Here is an 18,238-nt window from a genome sequence, read left to right as displayed (position 1 = left end):
GCAGGGGCACACGGAGCAACCTGGGGGTGCATGGGGCTGTATGGGGGCAACCTGGAGATGTTTGGGGGCATGCGAGGCATCCGAGGGTAGGGGTGGGGGGGCGACCTGGGGGCCCTGTGGGGCACACGAAGCATCCTGGAGCTGTGTGGGGGGTGCATGGGGCGTCCTGGAGGTCTGTGCGGTGCTGGGGGGTGTCCCGGGGCTCTATGGGGGCACCCTGGGGGTGCACGGGACAATCGGGGGGAGGGCAGTGCGTGGGGTAACCTGGGGGGTGTGGGTCATCCCCCAGCACCCAGGGGCCCCCTGGGGACCTGGGGGGGCCCCCTCGGGGTCAGGAAGCTCCCCGAGGTCTCGCGGGGGGGGGGGGGGGCACACACCCTATGGGGCCACCCGTAGGCGTAGGGGGGCCTCCTGCCGGGGGGGCGGGGGGGGGCGGGCCGTGGGGCAGGGAGGGAGGAGGAGGAGGAGGAGGGAGGAAGGGGCGGCGATGCCGGGCGGCTCAGCCTCCCCTCTGCCCCCCCGCCGGGCAGGGCGCGCCCGCGGAGCGCACGGAGGGACCCGCACCGGCTGCGCAGGTAGGGGACGGGGACGGGGACAGCGGCCACCCCCGGGGGCACAGGGGGCTGCGGGGACCCCCCCCGGGCAAGCGACGCCCCCCCCCCCACTAATAGGGGAACCCCCCCCCCCCAGCAGCACCTTTTCCCCAGGCAGGGAACACCCCCGGGTATGTGGGACTGGGGCCACCCCGGGGTGGGACGTGGGACCCCCGCTCCCCCAGGGGAAGGGACAGGGGCTGCGGGGCTGTCCTGGGACGGGACGGGGCCAAGAGCCACCCCCGGGGAGGGGAGGGGAGGGGACGGGGGGAGAACCGCCACATTGGGGATCGGCACCCCCCGGGAGGGGACAGGGGGCTGGGGACTGCAGGGCCACCCTCTGCAGGGACGGGGGGGACACCCAGGTGGGGGACGGGGGGGCTGCAAAGCCACCCCCTGGGTAAAGTGGGGAGGGGACAGCGGGGCCGCGGAGGGACAGGGGTCTGGCCCCCACCCTGTCCTGTCTCCCTCGGGTATCCTCACAGGGCCCGTGGAGGTCCCTGGGGCTGGGGGGGCAGCCATAGGAGGGCCACGTCCCACCCCAGTTTGGGAGGGGATGTCCCACAAGTGGCCCCGGCCCCATCGATCCCACCCAGGCTCTGGCAGCCCAGATCTGGGGCAACTCTTGCAAGGCCCCTTCCCAACGCAGCCATCCCAAAACAGCCCGGCAGAGGGAAGGCGCGACCTCAGGGGGCGACCTCAGGGGGGAGGGACCCCCCCCAAAAAAATGGGGTGCAAGCCCCACTAATGCTGCCCCCCCACTTCAGCCACCCCGGGCGGTGGGGCGGCAGCGGGGCCGCCGGGAGCTCGGCCGCCCCAGCACAAAGAGGAATGCACCGAGCACATGGTTCACATTAGCCCTGGAGATTTTTTTTTTTTTTTATGATTATTACTTTTTCCCCCCCCTTATTTTCTGCCGCCCGGCCAGGGAGCACGGAAGCGGCGGCTGCCCGGGGCGAGGATTTGAGCGCCGGGCGAGGGCTGGCAGCGCCGGGGCCCGTTTGGGTTTCGCCGGCGGGGAGGGAGGGAGCACGCGAAGCCACTCTGGGTTTTCCTTTTCCTCCCTTTCATTTGAGTCAGAGGCTGAAGTCACCGGCGCGCGCTTGTCCCCGAGCTTTTTCCCCGCCGCAGAGGATGCGGGGATGCCCGTGAAGGGGATTTGGGGGAGCAGAGCCGCCCTGTGCCGCCGCCACGGTGCCGCATGAGGCCGGGCAACTCGTCGCACGGGTAGGTGCGGGGACGGCGGCGGGGAGGAAACGCGTTTCCCCCTCCTCCCCGGCCAGCTGGGCTGCTTTTCCCCTGGCGGAGCTGAACGAACAGCCCTCTTCCTTCCCCGCCGGGGTCGCTCGGGGTCGGGCGCATCCTGCCTGCGCGGCGGGCGATGCGCGGGGGCCGCTTCGGCACCTTTGTGCCTCAGTTTCCCCAGCTGCAGAAAGAAAAAGGGGGGGGTGCCTCGTGCCGGGGGTGGTAAGGGGGAGATAGGGGAGCTCGGGGACCTAGGAAACACCCCAAAAAGGGTGTGCAAAAGCAGATGCTCTCGCAACCCTATTTTCAATAGGCAAGATGTGTTTCTCCAGCTGTTTCATCCCCGTTTGGGCAACAAGAGGGAAAAAGAAGCTTACAAAGCTTGCAGAAGGCTGGGGTTGGCCAAGGAGGCTTGAGAAGGGGAGACCCTGGGGGCTTCACCCGCTCCCCCCTGCCGGGCGCTTTGCCGGGTCCCTTTACACCGCATCCCGATGGGCACGAGGCTGTTTATTGCCATGACGTGGGACGGGCACGGGGCCGCTCGTTCCTTCTTCCTTTCCGGGAGGGCGAGGAGGAGGCGGGTTGAGGCCGAAGGGCAGCGCGGCTGCAGGCACACCAAGCTACCGGCACACCGGCAGCTTTCGCTCTGTTGTTTATATTATTTTCTTTGTCTTGTTTTTGAAAAAATAAAAAAAAATCCAGCGCAGCTCCGGCCCACCTGCCATTTCCACGATGCTCCCCGGGAAAGCGGAGAAGAGGATGGCTTCGTCCGTGTTCATCACCCTGGTGCCCCCGCGGAGGGAGGCGGCCACCAAGGAACGGCCCCAACCGGGGGTGTCACCCCCCGTCCCCGAGGGCACCCATCGCCCCCGGGCATCCCCGCCACAGCCCCTGGCTTTGCCCAACGGAGGTGAGGGGCGTCCGAGGGGTCCCGCGCGCGAGGACAATGCCGGTGCCGAGGATCCCGTGGCGACGCTTTGCAAAAGGATGCGGGTGCAGGCAGAGGGGGGGTGGACGTGCTTTTGGGGAGGGGTGTTTGGGGGGGGTTGTTCCCCAAGCCGACCCCGGATTGGATCCGGCTGCTGGGGAAGGGCTGTGTTTGCTCTCCATCGCCGGGCACTTATCGGCTCTGTTTGTCTCCTCCTGCCGGGCCGGCGTTTGCTTTTGGGGCTGGTCGGCGAGCGCTGCGGCAAAGCGTTGGGGTGTTATTGCAGGGGGAGAGGTGTGGGATGGGAGCTAGCGTCGCCCTCCCAACGCGCCGTGCCTGGCTTTTCCTGCAGAAAGCTGCCCTCGGTCCCCACCAGCGCCTGTGCCTTCGTCCTCACCGGTCCTCATCCTCTCCGAAGTGCCCCAGCCCTTGTCCGCGGAGGCGCTGGGTCCGGCGCTGCAGCAGCTGGACCTCGCAGCGCCTGCCACCCTGCAGGTCAGGCCCACGGGGTGCCATTGCCCCCGCGCCTCAGTTTCCCCACCCTCGAGGGCTTCCACGTAACACGCGTTTGCCTCCTGCTCACCAGGCTCCTTCTGCCTTCCCTGCCGAGCTGAGGCCGCCCAAATTTTGCCAGGAGCAAGCAGACAAGCCGCCGTGGCAGGATGCGAACGGGCACCTGGAGAGGGATGGCTCCAGAGGTGAGCAGGGGGACCCGGCTGCGTGGCACAGGCTCATCCCCAGCTGGGGACGCCGAGGCCGACCCCCCCTCATCCCCTCCCGCAGACATCTGCGCCTTCTGCCACAAAGCCGTGGGCCCGCGGGAGCCGACGGTGGAGGCGATGCGGAAGCAGTACCACGCCGACTGCTTCACCTGCCGCACCTGCCACCAGCGCCTGGCCGGGCAGCGCTACTACCAGAGGGACGGGCGCCCCACGTGCGACGCCTGCTACCAGGTACCTGTCCCGACGGGATGCTCGGTGCCCCCAGGGATGTCGGGGGGCACCGGCATCACGCGTGTTCCCCCCATCGCCTCCAGGCCACTCTGGAGAAATGCGCCAAGTGCCAGGGGCTGATCTCGGAGCGCATCGTGCGTGCCATGGGCAAGGGCTTCCACCCCAGCTGCTTCGCCTGCACCGCCTGCGGCCAGGCCATCGGCGCCGAGAGTTTTGCCGTGGATGAGCGGGACGAGGTGTACTGCGTGGCTGACTTCTACAGGTAGGAGAGCAGCCCTGGGTGGGGGCTTTCAGCTTGTCCCTGCCGCCCCCTGGGGCTCACGTCACCCCTCTTTTGTCCCACCAAGGAAATACGCCCCGGTGTGCGGTGCCTGCAAGCTCCCCATCATCCCCAGTGAGGACCAGGACACCTACAAGATCGAGTGCCTGGGACGCAGCTTTCATGAGAGCTGCTACCGCTGTGAGGTACGGCCCTGGGAGGGGCGGCTGAAATCCAAGTGGGGTTGTCCTGATGCCTCCGCAAAGCACCCGCGGTTGGTGTTGGATGGGTTGGACACAAGGTGGGTTTTGTGAGAATGCGGGGCGCATTGGCACAGCATCCTGCATGGCGCGGCGTCCTGCGTGCGATGCAGCGCGGGGCTAAGCTGTGGCCTCTGTGCTCCTGCTCCTCCGCAGAGCTGTGGGACGCCCCTGTCGCCGGAGCCGACGGAGGATGGGTGCTACCCCCTGGGCCAGCACCTCCTCTGCAAGTCCTGCCACGTCCGCCGGCGGAACGAGTCGTCCTGCTAAAAACCCCCGCTTGTCCCACGATGTCCCCGCAGGGAGCGGCGGGACCGGCGTTTTTGTTGCCACAACGGGCCGGGACCCTGTCCCTCAGCCCTCTTCCCAACCGCTCGTTGCAAACAGAAAAAGCCCTGGCAGAGCAGCAGTGGTGGGCGAGCTGAGGTTTCTTTTGCTTTTTTTTTTTTTAAAAAAAAAAAAACTCTTCTGAGGCCGGTTTGGTTTCCTCGATGTTTTTCTTTCTTCTTGAGCTTCCTTGGGGTTTCATTTAAACGTTTCTCTCTGGGGTGATGCAGAGAGCAGCACTGATTTAGTTCCTTGTAGTTAAATAAAACCCCAAACTAAAAATGTAGTTTCTTTCATCCACCCGTTTCCTGTGTCCCGGACCTTACAAAACACAAGTTTGCAAATAGGGAAAAAGCCACTTCTGGACTTATGGGCTGCTGTGGGTGGCAGGAGGCTGGACGTGAGCTCGCTTGGGTTGCTCGCTGGTAATGCAGCTGCTTTTGGGGTGGGACGCGGTGATTCAGCAGGCTAGGGGAGAGTAGAGGGTCATATGGGGGGACTGGACTTGGGATTTTGCAATGCAGCGCTGATAAAAGGATGTTAGGACGCTTGTTTTTGCTGATCGTCTGTGCGCCGTCTCAAACAAGTCTCAGAGCCAGCAGAGGGCAGCCGGAGCACAAATTCCCCCATCAGGCAGAAAAAACTCTTGTCTAAATTCTGTCTTCTGTATCCAACAGCACTGGTACCAATGCCTCGTTTTTGCATCTTATCCGAGATAATACTGCTCTGCTGGCAGGAGCTTTTTGACTTTCCTTTGGTCGAATATGGAAAAAAAGGCGGAAATTAACCCTATTCCCTGTGCTTCTGACATCTGTGCAAGCAGTGCCACCAGCGCTCCTTGTTGGTGCTTGGGAGTGTTTTACAAACCAGCCAGACACAGAGGGGGTCTCTTTTTAACCAAAAGTGTTCATAATGTCACAAACCAAGTGCAGAAAATAGCAAAAGCATCTGAGATGATATCTAATGTTTTCCTGGTGAGAAAAGGAAGATGCAAAAAAACAAACAAACAAAAACAGCTAAACAAACAACCAGAAAAACAGCAGATAAACGCTTCTAGGTCACGTTGAATAATGTCTTTCCAGCACGTGCTGTATTTCTGAACGAAAGGGTTAACGTGTGGGTAATGCATGCACTGGAGTCCGGCGGGCTGGCCGATTAATCACAGCAACCCCGCAAATGTTTCCTGCCGTCTCTCCCCATCTACAAAGCCTATTACTCACGTTGGTAATGTGCGTCTATGGCCATCAATCAGGTCACAACTTGCTGTAAACTATTTATAAATAGGATGCTCATGTAAAGTTGTCATTCCCGGAGCCAGGACGGTCACGTATGGAGGTGGCTTTGGGTCTGGCTGGCCAGGGACGTCTCCCACGCCAGGGATATCCAGTGCTCAAAATCAGCTCTTGTTTCCAAAGCCTCTGCCCTGTGGGGGAAGCCAGGCACCAAAAGGATGCCAGAAAAGTAAAAAGACACGGGCAGGACTGTGGGAGTGGGGAAGGGAAGAGCCAGAGAGCAAAGGGCTTCCCACTTTTTTGCAGTATGGGTTTTTTCCAGACAAGGTTTTCAGGGAGGATGGAAGCGTTGATGCTGAGCAGTGTTTTGGATGTGTTATTGCATTGCACGCTTGTTAATCCCTCTGTGCAGCACCTTCGGGTGCTTCACAGCCACACTACCCCTCTGCAGAGCTAAAGCGAGAAGGCGTCCAGTACTTCCCCACAGAGCGAGCCAGGACAGTCTGTTAGCACCGGGAGTGGGGCGATTTTTAGCCAGAGGCAGGAAGGGAAAGGTTTTTATCAACACAAAGCCTTGGAGGGGAGAGGAACAGGGCAAGGTGCAGCTGGAGAGTTCAGCAGCATGGCAAAGGGATGCAGAAATGGTCAGATTTGGTACTTTTTTCCAGGAGCAGAGAATGACAGGAGTGGCAGATAGGGAGGTAAGCAGATAAAGGCTGATTTAAGCTGCTTTCTTGGTGGATAAGGGGAGAAGCATTATGAGCTGGGGCCTGGAGAGTGTTGTTAAGCCTGAAAAGCACAGCCCTGGGTTTTCCCCTGGGAGGATCTCGAGGAATTGCGCTGTATTTCCAGCCCCGGCTGAGCCATGCAGAGGAGATGTTCTGGGGGTCCCATCCAGCCGACGAGCAAGCAAATGCAGTCTGCAACAGCTCAGCCTGTCCTTGGGCTCCTCACCCCCCTTACAAGCGATTTTGCAAGGGGAAAAGTTTAAAGTCTGCCTCCTTACTCAGCACCAATGCACCTGGATTTGCCAACAAAAATACAAAGCACGCCTGGAGCAACGCGAAGCTCCTGTTTTGCCCAGGGAGCCCCCCAAAGAACTGCAGAGCCCCACCGAGACCACCCAGAGGTGTAAAATCCGCTTGAGGTCTCACTTGTTGCCTTCCAGCAGAGGTGCAAAAGGGCACGGAGAGCCTGCGAAATGCGCCGACCGGGCCCTGCCCGCCCCTTGGCTGCTGCAATCAGCCCGTCTTTTCTTGCAATCCCTCTTGGCAGGCCAAGGCGAGCAGGGAGGGACCTGCGAGGCAGGCTGGCTGCCCTCCAAGGAGAAGCAAATGCAAATATTTCTTCACTTCAGCCTGGGTGCGGCCTGGGGATAAAATTTCTCTGGTCTTTCCCAGAGAAGGCATCCGATACCATACCCTGCTGCAGGCCCAATTTGCTCTCAGGAATATGAGAGTGTATGACAAACCCTGCAAAGGTTATCTTTCTTGCGACTCAAGGGACAGCCATGTTTGCTAAAATGAGCTTTTAAAGTGAAGGATGAGCCAACAGGCATGGCCATACTGTTTTTAAATCAGTGATCAAGGTTTTGGTTTGTAACAAATTGCGCCTCTTACAGGTTTTGTTTGTAAGCTGAAGATTTTGGTGCAGCATAAGCAAGTCTGAAAAGGGAAACGGGTTGGAAACTGCCCCATCAGCCGTGAGAAATGTGAAAAGCAGGCGGCGGACAGAGGGGGAGAGACGAGCCGGATTCCTCACATGCTTTCCCTCTGCCATCACCGCCTCCAAGGTGCTGTTGGCCATGGAAAGCAACCGGGGAGCGGGGAACGAGAGCCAGCCACCAGCAAACGCTGTGGCAAAATGGGTCAGTTCTCAGGAGGGAAAACTGAGGCTAGAGCAGTTGAGGGGGCATTGCTGGCTAGAAAGCTGTTAATGGTGATGCTTTGTTTTCCTTTTAAACAGGACAGAGAGCTGAAGAACTGGATTTTTCCTTTGGTTGACCTGAGTTAATTACAACCATAACCCAGCCGGATTGCTGCAGCGTTTTCCTTTCCGGCAGACCATTCGGACGCATTTCCTGCATCTTCCCGGATTCAGTGCAACCTAAAAAGCTAACAGCTCTTTCATGAAATGTGGTCTGGTTGAGGTAGAAGGATGAAAAGCAGCCGGAATCATTCTGGGTTAAAAATAAGTGGAGCAGTGCAAGCCCTGAATGTTTCCAATGTCTCCAGCTTCAGAATTTGGAGCACGGCCAGGATGTAAAAAAAAAACCAAACAAACACCGTGCACTATTCTCCTTTTTTTCCAGTCTCCCTGCAAAAGCAAGCCATCCAGGCTGAGATATGTTTATGGGAGGATCCCGAAGCAGGATCAGGCTAGGATTGTCACCTAAATACCCAGTGCTGGGATTTATTTTTAACACATACAGTGTTTTTGATACGCGAGGCGAAATCGATGCAGCCTGTTATGCAAGCATGTTACCAGCCTGCAAATTATACGCTGTTAAAAAAAAAAAAAAAGGGAAAAAAAAAACCCACCCTATTTCTGAAAATAGATGCATAGCACATGTCTGCAAGCAGGGCTTTGACATTTTATATCCCAGCTTTACTTCATCGCATCAGTGGCAATTACAGCATCCTGCAGCCCCGTTTCCTGGCTGTGAATTAACGATTTTCACTTGGACCTGACTTCAAGCAGCTTATGTTTCTTCTTTATTTTGCAGGGGTGTTGATTAGAGCCCATAGGTGTGGGGTTTTGTTGAAAAAAAAATATATGTAAAGCCTGGGATAGATTTCTCTCGGGGGTAATGCTGCATTTTGCAGCAGCGGGGCGTTTGTCAGGGCAGCTCATTGACCTCGGTGATTTATCACTGGAGGCATGAGGCGGGGGGAATATCTCCTAAAAATAAATATATCCCTTAATTCTCCGTGCGGCTAAACTTTCCCTCACGGCCCAGCCGGGGGAATAGACTTTAATCTCCTTTATGCGCCCCTGCAGATGGCTTCGTCCGAGGCAGGAGTGTGCTGAGACGATCGGCCTCGTCCCTCCGCCGCCGGCCGCCTCCCTTTCTCGCCGACCCTGGCGTTTTAAGGGCACCACGTAGCCTCCCCATTTTGCGGACGGAAGAAAAAAAAAAAAATAGAAAAAGGACGATATTTGCCACACAAAAGAGGGAGGAGGAGGGGGCCGGGGGCTGCCCGCCTCAGGCACCAGAGCGCCGCCTCGGCCGCGCGTGGCGGCCGCCCGCGGTACTGCAGGAGCCGCCCCGCCCGCCGCTCGCTTCACAAAATGGCCGCCCGGCCAGGCCACGGCGAGCGGCGCCCAGGCGACAAAATGGCGCCGGGCGGGCAGCGGGGGGAAGGACGGGCGGCGCGGGGCCGGGGCGGCGAGCGTGGGCAAAGCCGTGCCAGGAGCACGGCCGAGCGGCCCCCCCCCGGCGTGCGGGGCCCCTCCAGGCGGGCTGTGAAAGCGCTGCGGGTGAAACCCGAGCTCCCCCCGCGCCTTCCTCACGCACCCCCCTTCTCCCCTCCGCCTTTGCAAAAGGACGCGAAAATGCCCGGAGATGTGCGTTTCCACTCGGCCTCGGGGGCGGCTTCGGCCTCCCCCCGCCGCCATCGCCCCCGTGGTCCCTCCACGCCACAGCCTGCCAGCACCGACCCATTTGGGGCATTTTTTCCCTCAGAGCGTGAAGATTTTGGGGCCAGAATTGCCCTTTCCACCACCCCCTCCACACACACGCACCCCAAGGTGGGTAGTTCTATGCCTAATTCTTTCTCCTCCACTGCTTTTTCTCCTTCGCAGGGGTTGAAGCCACTGCCTCTCGCTCTCCTCACAGCGTGGAAAATGCCCAAACGTGATTATAAAAAAAAAAAAAAAAAAAAGGCACCGAAAACCCAAAACACCCAAGGAGTGATTTATCTGCAGAGCTGGAGGGGCGCGGGGAAGAAGCCGCTGCTTGCCTGGCTCCGCACGACAGCCTGCCCGCCATTCGGGTAATTAAAAGCATATACTTGGTGTGATCAGACGTGGTAATACCGTAAAAAAACACCCCGTCACATCCAAATGCTCGCTGGAGGCTGCAGCCAAGGTACCACGTACGCTTCTTTCTTTCTTTTTCTTTTTTTTTTTTTTTTTCAGTTAATGCTGTCTTACCTTTCTCTGCACCACAGTATTGTTACATTATAACATTGCCCCTGCTTTGTTAAAAACCACACACCTAAAATACTACTACATTTTTTTTTCTTTTTTTCCCTAGAATTACAGATTTAGGCCCATACAGATGTTCTTTTATTTCTACATATATCTATATTTATATATGTCCTTCTTCCAAGGACAGATTACAGAATATAAAACAAAAGCCACACACCTAAAACACTATGATTTAATTACATATAATTACTCCATTTTTGGCCCGTATATATGTTTGATTTTATATTTATATATATATATTACCTGTGTTTTCCTCCATTGGCTTTCTACTACAATATATCCTAAAAGCAGAAGAAAAAAATGCCATCATAAAAAAAAAAAAAAGGAAAAAAAGAAAAAAGCAACCCATTTCTTTTTAACAGTCCATGATGGAAGTTTGTGCCTGAATGTTTTATTTGTTCCACAGAGATGTAGATTTTTCCATGGGATATTTGGGGAGGATTTTTTTTTAATTAAAAGAGAAAAATAAAAAATGAAAACAATGAAACAGAACCAAAAATGGAAAAAAAAAATAGAAAAACAAACCCCAGTAACTGAAGCTGCAAATGCAATCAAATAGTCCAGATCAGACAATTCATTGTACCGAAAAGAGAGGACAAATTAGTTCAACTTAAGTGGCAGGGCTTTGCTGTAGCTCCGGGAGGAGGGATCAGCTCCTTTATTCCACCATCTAGCGCTCCAAACACCACCATTTTTTGTGCTTTTGTGTTGGTGCGTTTTGTTTCCAGCCACGCAGGCTGCAAACCCCGCCGCGCCGGGCACGCATACGGTGTACACAGAGATTTTGTGCACGCAGGCAGAGCCGTGCCCCGGTCCTTGTGCATTCCTTTCCCTTTTATTATCTGCTCTACGGCTCGCTCTTTTTTTTTTTTTTTTTTTTTTTTTCTTTTTCCCCTCTGTGGGTAGGAAGGCTTCTCTCCTCTCCCCAGCTTGGCTGCTTATTCCAGAAGTTTCTACAGCAGAGGAAATTGCACGGGGGAGGGGAGCACCCACTGCGGAGCCTTTGCCGCAGCGCCGGGCAGGCGTGGTCCTGCCGCCGGGGGAGGAGGAGGAGGAGGAGGAGGAGGAGGAGGAGGAGGAGGATGCGGAGGATGCACCACCTCCCTCCCTCCCTCCCTCCCCGGTTCGGAGGGGCTCTGGCGGCTCGCAGCCTCTTTCCGAGCCTCTCCCCCCTGCTACATCTCCCCATCCTTGAAGGGGGTGCTGGGAGGTGTTTGCAAGGCTTTTTTTTTTTCTCTCCTTTTTTTTTTTCTTTTCTTCCCTTCCCCCCGCCCCCTTTGCTAAATAAATTAAAAGCAGAGATGTCTCCTGATGGAGATGGATGAGGCTGGGCTTACAGCAATGGGGTTGCTCGCTTGCATGCGCTGCTGCAGCCTTGATCTGCGGAGCAAGGCTTTGCTGCTGATGGCAGAAGTGACCTTTCCCAGGCGGTGGGAGAGAGGCTTCCCCTCTCCCCAACGTGCTTCTGCTTGGAATTCATTTTAAATAGCAGCGTTATTATTTTTTATCCACCCCCCCCCCCGAACAGCTTGCTGTTTCAATGATTTTTTTTTTTTTTTCGGTATCCTGTGGGTTGAAGCTTCCTCATGATCGTTTTTTGTGTGTGTGTGTGCGCGCTTTGAATTGCATTTTAAAATTGCCCAGCTGGAGACAAGTCTTGATTAGAGCTGGAACAATAGCTCCATTTTATTAATAATGGGAAGGATTTACAATTCTACAGCACCTTCCTTGGAAGGCTTTCAAAATCATTTGCAAACACACACAAATTTAAGCTTTCACAGCTCTGCCTGTGAGGTGGGTAAGTATTTTAATAGTGCCACCGAAAATCACATAGACCTGGAATCGGTGGCAAATCTCCATTTCTGAGTGCTAGAATAATGACAGATCTGGTGGGTTTTCGGGCTGCAAAGCTGGGAGGGGGTAGGTTGGTATGCGGGATGGATAAAAGCGGTAACCTAAATCTGTTTAGTGTTCTCTGTAGATGCAGAGTATTTTGCTGTGTCCTGGGAACTGGGCTGTTATTTCTCAGCCTGCTCCACGCAAGCGACCCTTCCTTCTTGCTCTTTGCCGGAGTGAAGATGTGGACTTGCCTGCTTGTCAGTAAACATCTGCTTATAGATTTTTATTTCTTTAATTCATTACCTTTTTGTAGTCCCCAGGTGACCTCCTTTAGTGCTGGCTCCACTGTGATTTGACCACAGCTTTGCATTAAAGCAGGCTGTGAGCGCTAATGTGTCTCCATGCAAGCCAGAATGACCTTGCCTGGGGGACTGGGCCCACCAAGCTAATGCAGATGCTCCGCTTCTATTGCACAACCCTGCATGCAGCTTTTTTCTGCACATCCCTTCCCTGACCCAGGTAGCGCAGGGGACTGTTGCAATCGTATGGGTGAAAGCTGTCTTCTGCTGTAATTTTTTTTCCTCCTAGGGAAATGCAAGATTATTTGTGTAATTCCCACTCCACAGTAGATACCTTCTCTGTAAGTCCTGTAAACACGCAGCGATCCAAGGGCCATCGGGGCAGTCGGATCTGGCCTTGCCAACGACTGTAAGGCACAGTGGTCTGGTTGTGTGTGCGCTGTACACTGGCCACAGAAAGCCACAATGTTTCTGTGGTTACTTCTGTCTGGATAGCATGAGGAGGTCCCAGGGCTTCCCCTTCCCACCACTTACTGTTTCACAAAAGAAAAGGCCGGTGCTTCTGGAAAAAGCTCTGCCTCATGGGCTTTAAAAACAAACAAACAAAAAAGGAATAAAGAAAAACTGCTGTGGATTAGTCATCTTTATTGTTAAAGGAGGCTGTGTTTGCTGGTCCTATCTCTGTAACGCAAGTGCATGCGAGATATTAGCTATTAGCTTTATTTGTGGAGGCTGGTAATGTGCTCTGGTCACTGCTCGTTGGAGTTGTGCCACCAAGGCTCCATCAGGCTGCTGCTGGCAGGTGGAAAAACTGACAGTCTGGCTTTTCATACCCTTCCATCCATTTTCCCTTCTCACTGCCAATATCTCTGCATTGGCAGGTGTGGAAACACAGAGGCTGTAACAACAGCAAGTGAGGATAGATGAGCTGTCTTCTAGGGTCCAATGCCAGAGAAGAAACCCCGGTGTATTTTTTTTTTCTTACCTCTGGTAGCTTTTACTCTAAGCCCAATTGACTGTATCTCGTGAGAAGACGGAGTTTGATCCTTTTGGATGCTAAAATCGGTGCTGCTTTTAATCCTTTGTTTTTTTCCCCTTCCCCGTGGTCACACAGAAGAGCGAGCCATGCAATTAAAATGGGATAGCAAAGGACAGCTCCCTCCCCCTTTCCCCTTTCAAAAAACCTTCCAGAGTTGTGTGCTCTTGAACTGCTGCATAGGCAGAAAACATACAATGCAGTTGTCAGCATTGTGCTGATGTGTGGCACATTAAAAAAAAAACACACACACACACAAAAGGGGTGGGGAGAGCGGGCGCCTCCAGGGAGTAAAACTGTGGGGCCCCTTTCCCTACAAGTGAACAGACCTACGTGCAATAGTATATTACTCCTAATTTTGCTCGGGCAAATGCAATGCGCAGACGTCAGAGGGAGCATTGCAACATGCTAAATTGTGTTGCCGAAGATCAGGGTCCCCTTGAACTATTTTTTCTGTGAACTTGCTCCCATGAGATGTTGCGGCTTCATTACTTGATTCCTCAAAGTTGTGCTTGCTCACCAGGAAGAAGGGAAGTACTTCCTTGCTGGGTGCAATTTCTTTTGTTGTGTTGCAAAATGTAACAAAAAGCACCTGGTTCTGGTCTCTCCTAGGTCGTGCATGACTTCAGCAGGCAGGCAGAGCCCCAGCAGTTCCTAGTGAGCAAGGAGAGCAGGTATCGGCACCTTGTCCTTAGCCTTCCTTAACGAGAATGTTGGGATTGGTGTTGTGTGAGTGCAGCCTTCCTTAATGAGAACATTGGCATTGGTCTTGTGCGAGTGCCTCTGGCTGACCAGCGGAGGGGCCCTGCCCTGCTAAGCTGGAGCAACACCTAATGAGAAACGCAGCGATTTCATTGCCAGCGAGGCAGTCTGGTTGCTGCAGTGATTTGTAGCGCAGCTATGACTCTATGCTCTTCTGGCAAAAATTTAGCTGAGGATTAGTATGAGGTGTCCAGGCCAGATTTCATGCCGTGCTCCCTGTGCTGGAGAGCTGGGGGAAACTGGTGTGTGGTGTACGTGAAAATTGCCAATAGCTCGTGTGCCTGAAGTCTCATCTATATTTGGATTAAGTGAGCGTGGGCAGGAAAATAATTTTATTCTCTTGCTAGGATGTGTTTGGAGATACGCCTTGTGTTCCTCAGAGGCCTCCACTGGCCTGCAGGTACAGTGGACCAACAAACTGGCCGTTTGGGATGATTTCATGTTTTCCAGGCTGGCACACCCTGTGGGACTCAGACTTACTTTTCCTTGGCAGTTTGGGACAACTAAGTGAGAGTTACCTTCTGAGTGCTGAACTTTTACCGCCCCATGCTTTGGATTTAAGAGTTACTAGAACTACATCTGCGAGGTTTCCAAGCTAAACAAAACCTGAATTTCTGGTGCCAAAAAGCAAGCGAGTGATAGAAACCTCCGCTCCTCCTCCATAAAGGGGGAAACCACAGCCTTTCCAGCTTTCCTATTATAGCGAAGAGTTAAAAAGACATAAAGCTGCATCGTGAGGTCTGCAGAGCTAGTGGTAGGGTAAAATGAAAGCCAAAGCTAGACGATAAACTGTTCTCCTGTGCTATATTGCTGGAGAGGATTTAAGACGCGATAGCTTTCAATACACAAGTACTTTTCTTCTGTGCCTTTTCCTTGAAGTGAGAGTGATCATGGCAAGAACCTGCACAGTCTGCTTCGTTTAAAACACAGTTACATCGCTTCGGTATCAAAATGTCATTTGGTGAAACAAAAGCACTGATGGTGGCTGGCTTGCAATTTATTTTGTGCTGGGTGTGCTGATCAATCAGATGGGGAATGTGGGGAAGAGCAGCCTTCAACTCACAGGGCTGGACTGTGTTATTTGTGTTAAACCCTTGTCCTGCAGCATCTTCAGCATGATTTCTGTGATTCCTTCTGGGCATTGCATGTGGGGCCTTTTATGTAGAGTTAACGCACAGCAACGGGGTGTTAAAAATGGCAAAGTACAGAATACAGTGATCTCTTCAGTCCGAATGGTTTGGTTTGGTTTTAAATCCTTTGCAGTGTGGGTCTGGCTTCCCCCCTTTCTCCCCCCCTTTTTTGTTCCCTTGAGGCATCTTATTTTGCAGCCTGGCAGACTGAAGTCCTCTGTCTGGTCGTTGAAATACCCTGTGTTTGGGAAAAGCGAGCAGGTACAGCTCCTCATGTGGTCGCAGAGATCTTTGGGGCCAAGGCAGAAGCTGGCACCTTGATGTTTCTATATTTTTCCCTACATTTCGTGAAAAACTAGGTATTAATTCTACTATATCTGCTGCACAGTAAGCAAGAGTGAGCTCTTTTGCAGTCCTGTGAGTGCACATGGTGTTTTGGTTGCGTGGCTTAGCAATTGCTCTGTGCGGTGCTGAAACGTCTGTTTTTGTATAGCAACGTATTTTGAAAACAGAAGCGTGCTTTTATATATATACAAACGGGTTCACTGTAAACCAAATTCCAGGGGCTCCTGAGCTGTGTTTACTGTGCTGCAGAAGGTAGCTGATGCTAACCCACTGGCTACAGTGGCAGTATTTTGTGGCAGCTCCCGTCCCCAGTGCTGTGCGGATAAGAACACCGGGTTTAGCTGGGAGTAGTGTTTGAAAAGGAATCGCTAAATTCTGGGTGCAACCATTTCAGTGACTTGAAGGGAGTCTTCTGGACCGAGCTACCACATCTCGAAGGCTCGGAGCAGTAACCCTCAAAGAGGCAAGAACCAAAATCAATAGCTTTATTAATACAAATCCTATGCTCTGTGTTGCTTAGGATCCAGAACCGGGCTTCATGTTCAAAGCGTTATCGTATAAACCAATATCCTCCGTCTTGGCAACACATGAGCCCAAATATCAAACAGCACCAATCCCTCCTTGGATAAAATTATCCGTTGCATAAAATGTAATGGGTAAGCAATAAAATTAGCCCGGTAATTCAGGCTGGCTTAAAAATGAGATAAAAGCCTGGCTGGCAATTTGATATTCAGCTGCCATACTGTCACGTTAATAAATATAGTCAATGAGCAGGAAGGGCACGTAAATAAATTTTCCAATGGCAAGATGGAGGCTGGAGCTGGCCAGCTCAAACAAAGCAGAGCTCCGAGTGTTCCTGGTGCTGTCTGAGAGCCCTTGGCTGAGTAACACACCATTTTCCTGTAAAAAGCAAAGCAAGCTGGATGCCTGCTGGACACTGAGGATAATTGCTGTGTGCCGTGACTGCGGCCGCTGCAATCCTTGCAGGTCTCTGGTCGATGCAGCCGGCCGATGTCCCCGGCTGCGGGGAGCAGCGTAACGCCTCCCTTCCCCATCCCCAGCTGCACTGCTGCGAGCTCAAGAGGCAGAGCCCTCGCTAAGCCAGGACCAAGTATAGGAAGTCACGGTCTTAGCAAATATAGCTCTGGTTGCTGTCCTTGTTCGGTATCTAATCTTTTCTTTTTTAAATGTTTGGCAAGCAGTCCCTGCAACACGTGGCAGTGTGCTCCACCACTTGGGTAAGACACCGTGTTAAAAATGTTACGAACATTATGTTACGTGTTAAAAATGTATGAACTTGCCTTTTCAAGTGTTGTCTGCTCGCTCTGTGACGTGCCCTTCAATGTATTCACATTTCCTCCTAGATGTGAGGCTGTCTCTGGCTGTTCCCTTCACTTTTTTTATGGACCCCAAGGATGTTTTCTGATTCTCCTGCCCTTTTTTTCTCCAAACTGGAGAGCTGCTAACTTTATTAGTTCCTTATATGGCAGCACCATTTTCTCACGCCTTTAATGGCTCTCTTTTGATCTGTCCTGCTCTTGCTTTGCTTTTCTTGATGTGAACACAGTGTTCAAGCTGAGATGGGTTTATAACCTGCTCCCTCGTTAATATCTGGCCTGGCATTTTAATCCTCTCCAAGCGGTGATAAGAAACATGCAGATGTTTTAACCGAGTGTTTGACCGAGATACCCAGAGATAGCTGGGTTCTCGCTACACCTACCGCGTGTATGAGTAATTAAATTGTGCCTTGCCGTGCGCCGGACCCTGCCCTGGTGTGTGCCGAAGGCCGAGAGGCATCAGATGGAGGAGAGCAGCTGGACTCTCCTCTTCTTGGCTCTTTGCCCCCCGAGGGGCAGCAGCACACAGGGGTGCAGGGCTGCCTCGGCCCTTGGTGCTTGCCACCAGGCTCGCGCCGTCAGCAGAGCCGGGACGGTGGGCTGGCACGGGCGGCGTGAATGCGTGTCCCTCCTGCAGTGACAAGGACAGCAGTGGTTGCTGCCACATAAGGCTGGTCCTTTATCGAGGTCCCTTTGAACCTCCTGAGATGGAGGTTGTGCTCTCTTCTGTCTTGCGCATCACCCTGTGTTCTTTAAAATCTTAGAGGGAGCTGGGGGAATCCCGTCATGGCGGCATTGCCCAAGTGTGGTTGCGTGTTGGAACTGGGAACAGTTTCCCCCCAAAGCATATGAAAAGTATCAGAATGGTCCAGAGCTTCGTTTTGCGTCAGGGGCCAGGGTTCGCGCTCCTCTTCCAGCTGGCTTTCATGTAAATGGAGCCTTTTAAGCACTAATTTCAACCGTTTCTTCTGTCAACAGGGTCGATGCCTTTGTTTGGGACAGCTCCTGGTCAGCCTGCAGACGTCCCTCCCGGCCAGCCTGCTCTCAGGATTGTGGTGTGACAGCAGTGACCCCGCGTGAGGTTTCTTTGAAGGACCCAGGAGCCCGTGTGGTTTTCTCTTGTCCCTTGGAGGTGCTTCCCTGGCAGGGAGGGAGGGAAAATGGTTGGAAATGTTGCCTCAGCAAGCATGCCCAACTGGGGAGGGGAAAATACGGCATCGAAAAGCCACTTGATGCATGGTTTGAGGGAAGGGGGGTTCTTTCCTCCCCAAAGTGGATGCCTGTGGAGTGCTTTAAAAAGGTACAGACAAGTAGTTCCTGCTCGTTGGGCTTTTGACCAGTTAAAACAAAGAGCTAAGCCCATTTCCATGGAGAAATGTGTGGTGGAAAACTCTGGTGGAGTACATTAGCAATGCCTTTTCTTGTGCATGTGTGTGTGGCTTGGTCACATGCTTTAAATAATAGATGGTTTGCATGCAAAA

General features: G+C 53.7%; 1 protein-coding gene across 9 annotated transcripts; it reads left to right on the top strand.

Moving 5' to 3' along the window:
* Window positions 1–431: 431 nt before the first annotated feature.
* On the top strand, window positions 432–18,238 carry FBLIM1 (filamin binding LIM protein 1). 9 transcript variants are annotated; one of them, XM_083802906.1, is made up of 12 exons: window positions 432–575; window positions 1,674–1,820; window positions 2,546–2,748; window positions 3,119–3,261; window positions 3,353–3,464; window positions 3,550–3,719; window positions 3,803–3,981; window positions 4,067–4,184; window positions 4,395–11,807; window positions 13,796–13,857; window positions 16,623–16,658; window positions 17,736–18,238. In XM_083802906.1, exons 2-9 carry the CDS (start codon window positions 1,795–1,797, stop codon window positions 4,506–4,508), a joined length of 1,065 nt encoding a protein of 354 aa, XP_083659032.1. In that variant the 5' UTR covers window positions 432–575; window positions 1,674–1,794; the 3' UTR covers window positions 4,509–11,807; window positions 13,796–13,857; window positions 16,623–16,658; window positions 17,736–18,238. The 9 variants fall into 9 exon arrangements, with proteins under 9 accessions (XP_083659032.1, XP_083659040.1, XP_083659038.1 ...); XM_083802914.1 differs by lacking the exon at window positions 16,623–16,658 and having other exon boundaries at window positions 4,395–9,547; XM_083802912.1 differs by lacking the exon at window positions 16,623–16,658 and having other exon boundaries at window positions 4,395–9,792.

This window comes from Anser anser, assembly GCF_964211835.1.
Source record: "Anser anser genome assembly, chromosome: 17".
Taxonomy (NCBI): Eukaryota; Metazoa; Chordata; class Aves; order Anseriformes; family Anatidae; genus Anser; species Anser anser.
Note: the sequence above shows the minus strand (reverse complement) of the source record. Positions and strands in the feature narration are given on the sequence as shown.